Raw genomic sequence first — 12,533 nt, forward strand, 5'->3', positions numbered from 1 at the left:
ACCAACTTTTATTCCAAAATACTTATTAAGCACCTACTATATGCTTAGCCCACCCCATCCCCTAGAATATTTGAATAAACAAAACTGACAAAGACCCTTGCCATCTTGAAATTTACATTTTACCAAGAAGAAAACACAGTAAAAATTATTAATGGATCAATATATCAGAAAGAGATAAAAGTTATGGGGCAAGAAAGAGGAAAATGCTAGGATGGGCAGGGATTGCCTAATTTTCACTTTTTAAGTTTAAACATTTAAATTTTCTTTAAGTCTACTTTAGAGATATGTTCCCTTGATCTTATATAAAGTTGATTGTCTGTTCTTAAACCACACTTTAATGTAGTTTTAAAGCAGAAAAGGATGTAAACTCTCAGCGATGGTGTCATAGGTTAGAGCACAGTGGTACTACCATTAAAATAAAAATAGCTGTGTCAGTGTGGACTGAAGGTGACTGAGTGCCAGCGTAGAACAGTGGTAGTTTTGATGGCTGGTTTTTCAGCAGTCCAAGACGCCTTTGGGTGGACTTAAAAGTCCAACCTTTCTGTTAGCATTCAGGGTAGTTAATAATTTGCATCACTTTGTGACAACACAATGATCCTTGGCGATATAATGGATTAAATAACAAGATGATAAACAAAATTTGGAAATTGAGCTAACCAACTGTTCTGTGGTGGAAAGAGAGGCAATCTCTGTGATAACGATTCACAGCCTTAGAAACCTTGTGGAGGTGTCCTTCCTTCCCCTGGAGGGTTGCACTGAGTTAGAATTAACTTGATAGAAGTGAATTTGAAGGTCTTTTTGGATCAGGAAAATACAATTTCCCTTTCATAGAATTGCCTATTTATGTTACTTTAGGACTTCGCTTAACGTACTTTTTTTACTAGTTTTCAAAGGACCTTGATAATATCAACTATAAAATGGTAGGTCAGATCAATTTATTTCTAAGATAGTCCCAGTTTCAAAGTGCTAAAGCATGCAGATAAGAGTTACAGCCAGCACTTTGAGACCTGAATACTATATACTTTGTGATGAATGCTCTTAAAAAGAGGGAAAAAAAGAATAAATATTAAAAACACAAAACAAAGTACAAATCCTAATAAGGAATCTATGCAAATGAACAACTCCAAGTGTTAAAACTCAATAGGAAATTAAACCACTGCAATACATACTAACAAATATTCTATTTGTTTATAGGTGAAATCTCTCTCCATTTTTATTTGTAAATAAGTATATGTTATACATTATGATAATAAACAGCCTTATAAGAAATAGAGTGTATTAAGAGGTGAATTTCTTCTGATAAGTCACATACTATCTTGGTAGTGTACTGGGTTATGCATTGGACTGCTAGTCATGAGCTCAGCAGTTCGAAACCACCAGCTGCTCCGAGAGAAAGATGAGGCTTTCTACTCCTGTGAAAGAGTTACAATCTCAGAAACCCCTGTTTGCAGTTCTACTCTGTCCTACAGGGTCCCTATGAATCTGAAAACTGCTCCATGGAATGAGTGAGTGAGTGAGTGAGTGAAAACTGCATGCGTTGTGCTTCAAATACCAGCCTTCAAATATCACGTCTCCTGTCATATCCCACTAGCAATCTGCTGCCTGTGAACAAATATCCTTTGACTCAAATGGTCAGCTTTGGGTTTTTGAAGAATTTTCGTGCATAGTATTTCCTCTTCTTGTGCTCATTTATAATGAAAGATGCTAGTACATTATGTCACTTATGTATATTTCATGCCACGAAAATGTGAGGGATATAATTTAGAAAGGAACATTTTTTTTAAGCTCAAAAACATGGAAAAGTATTTCAGAGGGAAAAAAATAACTTTACAAATCTTTATCCAGAATGTTTATGTTTATATGTATTTCTAACCTGATTTTTATGATTGTATTTAAAAGTAAGATTTATTTTAAGAGTTATTTCAACTATATAAAATATAATTACTGTACTAAGTTGTCAAATAGTTTGAACTTTATGTTGGAAAGCTTTTATGTGTTCCATGAAGTTACTCAATAGATGATACTATTGTATGAATTTGATTATTTTTAGATGGTGTTCAAGGGAGCCCTTGTGGCATAGTGGGTTAAATGTTGGGTTGCTAATTGCAAGGTCAGCAGTTCGAAACAGCAGTCAGATGCTCCAGAGAAGAAAGCTGAAGGCTTCTACTCTTGTGAAGATTTTTGGTCTCAGAAACCCAGCAGGGTAGTTCTACTCTGTCCTTGCAGGGCCGCGATGAGTCATGCTGGACTTGAGGCAGTGAGTTTGAAGTTTGGTTTGAGATATGATTGGGCAGAACTCCTCCGTTTCTCATTGAATATAATTTCCCATCTTTTGTTCAGGAAAGTTGCAGAGGGACAAAGGGTAAAGTTATATATTTTTTTCCTCCTGGAATATTGTTAGGTGAAGAATGATCCATACAGTTTTCCAAATAAACAGACATCGAACAATCTTTTGGTGAATCTAATGCTTTCATATCTTATAACACTCCGATATATTAGTAGCTTATTCTTAAATCTATACTTAGTGAATCCCAAGAAATGTTATATATTCTATACCTATATTTCTTATAACTCAAGGGCCATGTGGATCAATGTTATTATTGGTGTTTTATATAATATCAAGTTGGCCTTAACTCAGCTATATGGACATAGATATATGGAAATGTGGTGGAGAGAAAAAAGAAAGTTTTTATAAGTTGACAATGAATATTCAAGTTCGAGAGCCATGGATTTATATTAGGATGCCTAAGTCACATTTCTCAGTGACATGCCATGTGTAACATCACTGCACTTTGCATACCCATAGCAGGTATCAGTAAGGGAGCATTTTATACTTTAAGGAGCACTGGTAACACAGTGGTTACTTGGGCTGCTACCTGCAAGGTCAGCAGTTTGAAACCACCCGTGGTTCCACGGAGAAAGATGGGGCTTTCTACTCCCATAAAGAATTACAGGCTCAGAAACCCACAGGGTCAATTCTCTCCTGTTCTGCAGGGTTGCTATGCGTCCGAATTCACTCCATGGTAGTGAGTTTGGTTTTGGTATGGGACTAAAGTGAAGTCACATAATCATGCCCAGCACTGGGCCTGGGCAACTGGTTGGCTTGCAAGACGAAATCATTGTGTTCGAGCAGGTTGATTGGGGAACAAATCCAGGGGCACTCACATAAAGAAAGAGCTTTATATCAAGAAGTAATCAGCTACCAAGAAAACATCCCAGCCCAGTACCACTCAAGGCCCTAAGTCCAGGACTAGTCCATAAGTCCCTCTTCAGACTCACCCAGACACATGCACTGATTTAAAACGCAGGGAGACCTCCAGCCGGTGGATGCAAAATCACCTGGATCTAAGGTCAGGGAAAGCATGACAGGGCTCAGGCCGCTCTCAGGTACAGGAGCAGAGAGATGAAGGCAGGGGGTGAGGTGGGGGAGGTCCCAGGGCCCTGCTCCTGAGAAGACCATGCCCCATGGAGGCACCATCAGGCTTTGACCTGATGCCACGCTACACTTGTATGTATCTTTGAGTTGACATAAAATTGTCTACATAAAAGTATCTACCTCATTTCTGGAGCTATCTTACTGAGACATTGTAACTGGGAAAAGTTATTTTTAAGAATATGCCTAAGAATTTGGAGGCATTACTTATACTTTTAATTTGCAAATAAATGTGAGAATTTGTTTTACAAAAGCTTGAAAATAAATCCTAAGGCAGAGTAGGAAATCAATCAGAAACTGTGAAGGAGTCGGGTCAAGGATGGGAGTAGCATTTTTAAAAAGATGCAAAGGGCACATAGAAATGAGGCTATGAAAGGCTGAGGACAAGTATTCATAGCATATATTATCTTCACGACTATGATGCAAAAATACCCCAAAATGAGTAACCTGTTTGTTATACCAAAAGGTCAAGGCAGCATGTGACTTACTTCAACATATTCCCCCACCAAGGCAGTTAAATTAAGAGGGCTGCTTTAAAAATAAGTTCTTAGTTAATGAAGAAAATTAGCTTGAATAATTTTCAATCAAAGGAAACTTGGTGGCACAAAAGTTAAGCACTAGATGACTAAATTAAAGATTGCTGATTACAATCCACTCACCAATTTAGACAGACTGATGATTTGCATACTTAACAAAGAATTCCAGCCAAGAAAAGCCTGTGGGTTAGTTGTACTCTGTCCCTCAGGGCTGCTGGCGGAGTGGTTCAGTGCTGTTAGAATAAATATCACAAGTGAATGGCGTTAGCAAATAGAAATTGACTTCCTCACAGTGAAGGAAGCTGGATATCTGATTTCAGGGTGCGATTAAGGAGAAAGGTTTTCATCCTCTGTAGAGTCTGAGTGAAGTCGTCCTGGTCTCTTCGGCCTGTGTCCTGTTTTTTTGGTGAAATTCAGGTGGGGTGGTATCCATCTTCCACCATCTCTGCTTCTCTTGCTCTTTTCATCTCTTTCAAACCTCAGAAATGACAGATTCAAGATACATTCCATACTAATTCCATCTCATTGCTGTAACAAAGACAACGTATTCCCCTATGGTTTTATAACCACAAGCATGGAGTTTAAGATTTATGACACATATTTTTGAAAGGGGACAAAATTCAATCAATACCATGTGTATGAATCAAAAGCGATTCCCTAGCACTAAAGAAACACAATTTTGAATCTTATACTTGTATTTTATCCATATTTACTTTGTGTTACTTTCTTATTATAATGCCATTGATTAAACAGCTTCATATCACTCATATTTGTTTATTATATATGGTCATCAAACTTTTTGCAATACAGTTATTTTTTATGTAGTAAATTTACAACTGGATGAGGAAATTGCTAAGTAATTCCTATTTAATATTACTGTTTTATTTTAACTAAATACATTTTTTTAATTTATGGAAAGGATAATTTCTGAACTGTAGATCAGAAACATAAAAATAAATACACTTGCGGCCTTTTGGGAAACAGAACAGGGCTAGTGCCTGTACAAATTCAGGTCCTTACTCTACAGAGTGTAAAAGTTATGACTTGTACATGTCACATAGTAAATAAATCTCTAGAAAAATAATGTGGGCTGTTTGTAGAAATCACTCACCATGTTAATATTTTAAATATATTTATTATATTAAATTAAAAAATTAAACCATTCAGGATACTTGATCTTATTTTATTTTATAAACATGTATCATCTTATCCTTAGACAATTCATACAATTAATTGCTTGTGTAAATATATTGGCTAAGGGAGCAGTTTGGAGACCTTCATTAAAGAAATTACCTGTGATAAAACATAACCACCAGTTTTATGATCAAATTAAAACAATTTTCTCCCACATCGCTTCCAAATCTGCTCTCTCCTTTTGGAAGCACTTGGAACAAGCACTGGACATGAAGTCAAGAATTTTGACTTTCAATCTTGGTGTTCATTTGGTTATGTACAATGATAAAGAAAAGGCACATTGTAAACAAGGATCATATGGACAGAGTTATTCATGTGACGATCCTCTGAGCATCTATAATGTAGTCATAAGCTTTGCCATCTACACTTGCACTTGAAGGGGATCAGTTCAAAGACAGGCACAACTTTGAAGTGTGGCCATACCACATATTTGCAATATGAACATTGTTATTTCATTGGCAAAAAAAAAGATTCTTGCCTCCTTTCTGTCTGTAAACCATTAATACATCAAGTATCACCATAGTGAGTTCCAGCTGAAAAGAAATTTCAGGTAAAAAAAAGTAACTAGACTATAGACGAGTCAGTCAGGGTGCAGTGTAGCAATGATGAAACATGCAATTTTCCTCTAGTTCTTGAGTGTTTCCTCCCCGCCACTATCATGATCCCAATTCTGCCTTACAAATCTGGCTGGACTGGAGGATGTGCACTGGTACAGATAGGAACTAGAAACACAGGGAATCCAGGACAGATGATCCCTTCAGTACCAGTGGTGAGGATGGTGATACAGGGAGGGTGGAGGGAATGTGGGATAGAAAGGGGGAATGTATTACAAGGATCTCCTCCCTGGGGGATGGACAGCAGAAAAGTGGGTGAAGAGAGACATCGGACAGTGTAAGACATGACAAAATAGTAATAATTTATAAATTATCAAGGGTTCATGAGGGAAGAGATGTGGGGAGGGAGGGGGAAATTGAGGAGCTGATATCAAGGGCTCAAGTAGAAAGCAAATGTTTTGAGAATGATGAGGGCAACAAATATACAAAAGTGCTTGAGACAATGGATGTATGTGTGGATGGTGATAAGAGTTGTACAAGCCCCCAATAAACTAATTTAATTATTTAAAAAAACTATAGACTCCATTGAGAACACATATAAAGAAACATTTAAATGCTCTTAGTTAACATATACCAGAATATTTTGTCTTTCTCAAAGATTGCTATAAAAATACCATGGAATTGTTTAGGAAACTTTGCTTAAACGAAATCAGTTCACTACTGAAAAATGCTTTAGCTACATCTGCATAGAACTAGAATTAATAATATGTCAGGAGGTTTCTGTTTGCCTGTCAACTTTGTTAAATGGCATCTTTACAGAAAATCTGATAACTTCTTTGTTCCTATTTTTAGTGTTATACCAAGTAGCTTTAGAATTCTGAGGAAGTTTGACTTATGATTAAATGAAGGCTTCCTAGGGAATGAAAACCTAACTGTATTAGAATGTAAGCTACTTTTAATAACATACAGCAGTATTTGTGTTACCTAAGCATATTGCTTTATCTGTAATTATGTCTAAATAACACACAGCTAACCTATTAACATAGTACTAACACCCTTTGTTTTTCCAGTTTTCAAGTCTAATCTTACATACTCAAAACTTTTTTTCTAATATTCTGATGCAAATCGTAACTTAAATGGAATTTTATTAAAATGCACCCTTTAAAAAATACTGTGGTCCTGTAAGAGACGGGTACCCATCTTTCCCACACTCCCCTTGCTTTCTGAGAGCCCAGCGTCACGTGTGCTTTCCACGTCAATAACTTCAGCCAGTGAGAGGAGTCCTTTGGAGACCGACTTGGTTTTAATGGTGTCCAATGTGCTTCTGACTTTCTTTTGTGCTTTGGATTTATTTTATTTCTTTGAACTACAGTTTATTATTATTTGGCCAAGACTATCCATCTTTGTCAATCCAACATCCTCGAATAGTTATAATTAAATATTTTACAAATGATAATTAAGCAATATTATGGCAAAGTCCCTGAGCTGTCACAAATTTGTTAGTAAATGAATTCAATGACTTAAAGCTGAAAGAGATGGTTAAATACGTGAAAAACAGCAAACAGAACATGGAAAAGGCACACAGCCCATGGGAGCGGGTTGAAGAAGGCTTTCTGAACCTGCGTCTTGCCCTGGCACGTGACAAGGAGACCCATCAGAAACACATGTACTTGCATAGAAACCTTTTGTTTCCAATTGAACGGCCGTGTGTTCTCCATCTCTCATTGAGAACAGAAATGAGAGATACATGATACTACTGTTACAAGTAAGAACAGTGGATATGAACGCATGACTGTGATTTCTTTGATAAATAAAACAACTTAAAGCTTTGGTGAAGAGTTAATATTATTTAATTGTCAAAATTTATGTTGATTTCATGTAAGCTTATGTGTTAGAAGACCTATAAAATTTCCCATGTGGTAGAGAAAGAGAAAAAAAATTAATCAGTTTACTACTGAAAAAAGGTAATTTAGGACAAATGTAAATTAATAATTTAAGAATATTTGTGTGTTTATCACGTTTAAAAGATGAATGGTTGGGTAACTTAATGATTAAAATGTCATGATTATGCATCTATCATTATTTTTTTCTATCCAAAATAACTTAGAAGTCAATCTCAGTATAATAAATGGTTTTTGTATTAATTGAATGTTTTTTCATCTTTACAACCCAAAGGCTACTTCATGATATTCTATTTTGTTAAATAATGATAGTCCCCCAAACGGCATATTTTCCAAAAGCATATATCAAGTCCAAGTGGATGCATTGATAGACCTTTCTGTTCATGTTTTTGTTGTTGTTGTTGTTTAATTGTCCTTTGCTGCTTACTGAAATACCAGGTGTGTTGATGACTCCGCAGGCTCTGGGAAGGCTACTGATAGCAAGAGCTGGTGCTCCGGGCTTCTTCTTCTTTTCCCTTAACTATTTATTTCTCAGATATTGACCAGTGGAATAAGGTCATTGAGCAACTAGGAACTCCGTGCCCAGAATTCATGAAGAAATTGCAACCTACAGTGAGAAACTATGTTGAAAATCGCCCCAAGTATGCAGGCCTCACCTTCCCCAAGCTCTTTCCAGATTCCCTCTTTCCAGCAGACTCTGAGCACAACAAACTCAAAGGTATGTCTGAGACAACTCAAACCACTGTGTGGGTGATGGGGGTGCGGGGAGCGGGGATGAGGAATTGGTATCAAGGGCTCAAGTAGAAAGCAAATGTTTTGAAAAGGATGATGGCAACATATGTACACATATGCTTGACACGATGGATGGATGGATGGATTGTGATAAGAGCTGTAAGAGCTCCCAATAAAATGATTCCTTTTACATGTAAACAATGCAGAGCTCTCTCTTTACTTGAGCTCCCTCTAATTAAGGAAAGATTGTCTTACAAGTGTCTTTTACAAGGGCTATGATTGCACATTTTAGGGTTGTCTGCTTAACTATTTCATGGGTTTAACTCTGAAACAGCACATGATTCAGATGGATTTGACAGCAACTGCTTTGTTTGGTATTTAGACTCTCAAAATATTTTAGAAATGTAATTCTAAAAGCTGAATGTATTGTATATTGAGATCATCATTTTAATTTTTATTAGCTGAAAAATATTTTCCTAACAGGTTTTGAATTGTGAAATGTAGGGGTTTCATAAGCCTGCATTTTCTTTAATTTATATTTTATCAGGTCTTGAACACCATCTTTGCAACTGAGAGTGCTAAATGAGATTTCATGCACACAGTTTATATTCCTTATAAACACTCCATTAACAAGAAATTCTTTCTGTATCAATTTTTACAGTAATTAATTTGAGCAACAAATTTGAGGATTTTTTTCATCCACGTCATGGGGTTAAGAATGTCTCAGTCACAGAGTTGGAAAAAATGGAATTCATTTGGAAATGTATAAGCAATAACATTCGAGTTTTATTAATACAGGAGCCCTGGTGGCATGGTGGTTAAGTGTTGGGCTGCTAACCTCAGGATGGCAGTTCAAAACCACAGCCACTTTGCGGGAGAGAGATGGGCTTTTCTACTCCCATAAACATTATAGTCTTGGAAACTCAAGAGGCAGTTCTACCCTGTCCTATAGGGTCGCTATAAGTCAGAATTGACTCATTAACAGGAATCTAATTTTGAAACAATTATTATTTTTCTCCCTATCTGGATTCAAATCCTACTTCTGTTCTTTAAAATCTGTATGATCTTATAAAAGTTATCTAATTCTTCTGTACCTTCTATTACAAATGAAGGTAGAGAGTTGACTACCTTATAATTGATTGGAAGGATTAATAAACAAAATGATTTATCATTAATTTAGAACAGTGCTTCACTTTAATGGCAAATGTGTTCATTTTCTGTATTATCTGTATTATTGATATTTATGTCTACATAAGGAATATAATAATAATCCATTTTATTACTTAAATTGTATTTATATAGAATCAAGGAAAAGTTAGAAAACATGCTTTTGAGATTACGCCCCCACCACCACCATATTTCAATTGGAAATGAGTAAGCACCAATTTATACATCAATACACCCAATCTTCATTTATTGACATGAATAGGTTATAAAACCCAGTTCACTCTATAAAAATCAGCATCTTGTAAAGCTGTGGGATGACCACATCAGATCACAAAGTGCTGGAGGACTGCGTCATTACATCGCTGTCAAACACTGAGATTTGTGGCCCAGCCACCTAGACACACAATCTGAATCATCTCAGCCAGCATTATTCTTGGGTCACACCACAGTACTGTCATTGCCAGATATACTCCATTAATGTCCACAGTAACTAATAAATATTTTACCATTATCACAATTGCTAAATGCCAGATAACAAGATAGTGAATACTTGATGGAGAGGTGTAGTTAAGATAAATTTAAATGAGACAGAAATTCAGTTTATTCTAAGGAATCTCTGAATGGCAATGAACTAAATTACTGCAAAATGGACTGCCTTTAAGATTAACATTGTCTATATACAGACTGGAGAAGAGCTAAATACTTTAAGTAGAGCTTTGACCGAATTCATGTCTTTGTGTAACTAATTGACAAATCAGTCCAAAGTAACCCTTCCTCTGGAAATACTCCTAGTGTCCAGTGGCTCAGTAGGATTGTGTCACCCAATGTGTTCACTCATGGTGTCAATCCCTGACCCCACTCTATTAACTAGACCATACAGAGTTCTTCGTGGTGTTTATTATTAATTTTAATCATAGAAGCATATGATGATTATAAGTCTAATTGTTTAAAGATAGCATTTCTTTTAGTATATGACTACTAACAACATTGTTTTGTAAATTTTTTCTACATTGAATTCCATTATTAATAAAATGTACTATTAATAACTGAGGATAAACCTATTTTGATTTTTCTCATTTTCCCCTTTAATTACACCTTCATTATCAAAAGACATTATTGATATAGGTTTACAGATGCTACTTACCACCATAACTAGCAAAAACATGAAAAAACTTGAAAACATCAGCAACTGTATAAACACTGATAATAACAAAACTCATAGCATATATATATAGCAAAACTCATAGCTTGTAGTGCATTCAGTCAAAAACCACAAAATTTGAAATGCCATTGTGATTGGATTGTGGATATATTGATACCTGAGACCTGGGTTTACAAAATGTGTTTCTGTTGCTATAACTCTATAGAGATATTTTCATAAAATCATGTTTCTGATCAAATCGAGGGTCCTGTTGGTGTCACCAACCCTGTGCAGTCCCCCCTCCCTGCCTTCCTCCTGGGGGCTGTCAGTGGCCGTAAAACAACACGGTGACAACAAGTTCTGATTCAACATTTGATACAATGACAGCCCCTGCCAACCAATGACTCAGATACCAGATCCAATGCTCCCGAGCTTCTCTTCATCTCTTTTATGCATGCGGAACAACGGCAATTATGTTGTCCCCTTCAATGTTAAACTACTTTACAGATTTATGATGATTGGATTAGGATTTTAATATAAACTTGGAGAATGATAGAGAATTACTAATATACAGATAGAGAGGAATCTTATCCTACTGCTGTCGCCAAATGTGCATTGCAGATTTACCTGGCACGGAAAGATAAACTACTGGAACTTCTCTCTAGTCTCCGTTTTGTTCATGATAAGTAGTATTAAGCCTTGTTTCTTAGCATTGACAATATTCTTGTTTGTGTATTGATTTAGTCCCTGCCCCTATTTTTGAAGACCCTCCCCTTCCCTCTTTTACCATTTCTAAGAGCAGAAACCAGCATGGACCGAAGGAGAGACTCTGGGAGTGGAGGGCTTGACTCTTGCTGTAAAATCAGTTACAAATCCAAGAGATCCTTGAATCAGTGGAATAAATGAATAGAACTCCGGTGACCATTGAGTGGTGATTGGCAACAAGAAACATTAAACATAGCAAAATAAGTTATAAGTATTTCTGTGTCTTCATGATTTTTCTGAGCTTCAGATTTTCTATGTGGAAGCAACAGAACTCAAATGTATAGATTCCAGTTTCTGAGACAAATGTTGAAAAGAAATGGAAAGCTTTTCAATCTAATCAGTGATTGTTTTTGGTAGTTAGAAAATTGAGAAATATATTTATTAACATGTAACCACACAAGAAAATATTTATATCATTGTTAGGTGCTACCCAGTCAGTCTGACCCATCGGGTCCACATGTCCAATGGAACAAAACAATGCCCGGTTCTGTGCCGTCTTCATACTTGCTGTTTGTGGCCATTGGTGTAGCCGTGGCATCAGCCTGTCTTCTGCAGCGTCTTCCTCTTTCCCGCTGCTCTTCCACGGTCCAGCATGATGTCCTTGTCTGAGGACCGCTCTCTCTTGATAACATGCCCAAGGAATGTGAGACGGAGTGTTGTCATCCTTACTTCTAAGGAACATCCTGTAGTTCCTCCAAGACATTGATACTATAGGACACATGAAAAACTAGATTGCTACCTTTTAAATGTCTTAAAATAACAACAATAATAATAATAACTCCAGTGTCTTGCTCTGTGGAGTCGATTCCAACTCATAGCACCCTATATGGCAGAATAGAACTGACCCGTGGATTTCCAAAACTGTGGGGAGGAGAAAATCGCATCTTTTTCTGTGCATTTCAACTGTAAAAATGTATAATAAAAACATATGTAAATGTGTCAATAACAGTATTTGGCTCTAAGTGGCAGGGGTGATTGGTTGATTCCTGATTTTATATTTCATGTAATTTTCAAATCTTTTTAGAGTTAATCTATATTGCCTTAATAATCTAAAAACTTTCTGAAATATTATTCATGAATTCAAGCTCATCTTTTCTCTGTTGTTGAAGA

General features: G+C 36.3%; 1 protein-coding gene across 7 annotated transcripts in view; it reads left to right on the forward strand.

The window, feature by feature from the left end:
• The window catches only part of MAPK10 (mitogen-activated protein kinase 10), a 379,669-nt gene that overhangs the window by 301,172 nt on the left and 65,964 nt on the right, over nucleotides 1-12,533 (forward strand). For all 7 annotated transcript variants that reach the window (XM_045284091.1, XM_004703248.2, XM_004703251.2 and 4 more), the window contains one exon: nucleotides 8,154-8,336. In XM_045284091.1, coding sequence (XP_045140026.1) covers nucleotides 8,154-8,336 — 183 coding nt within the window. The remainder of the gene's footprint in view (nucleotides 1-8,153; nucleotides 8,337-12,533) is intronic.

The sequence above is a fragment of the Echinops telfairi genome, unplaced genomic scaffold (assembly GCF_000313985.2).
Source record: "Echinops telfairi isolate 266 unplaced genomic scaffold, ASM31398v2 ScPeMD7_7468;HRSCAF=8506_0, whole genome shotgun sequence".
Taxonomy (NCBI): Eukaryota; Metazoa; Chordata; class Mammalia; order Afrosoricida; family Tenrecidae; genus Echinops; species Echinops telfairi.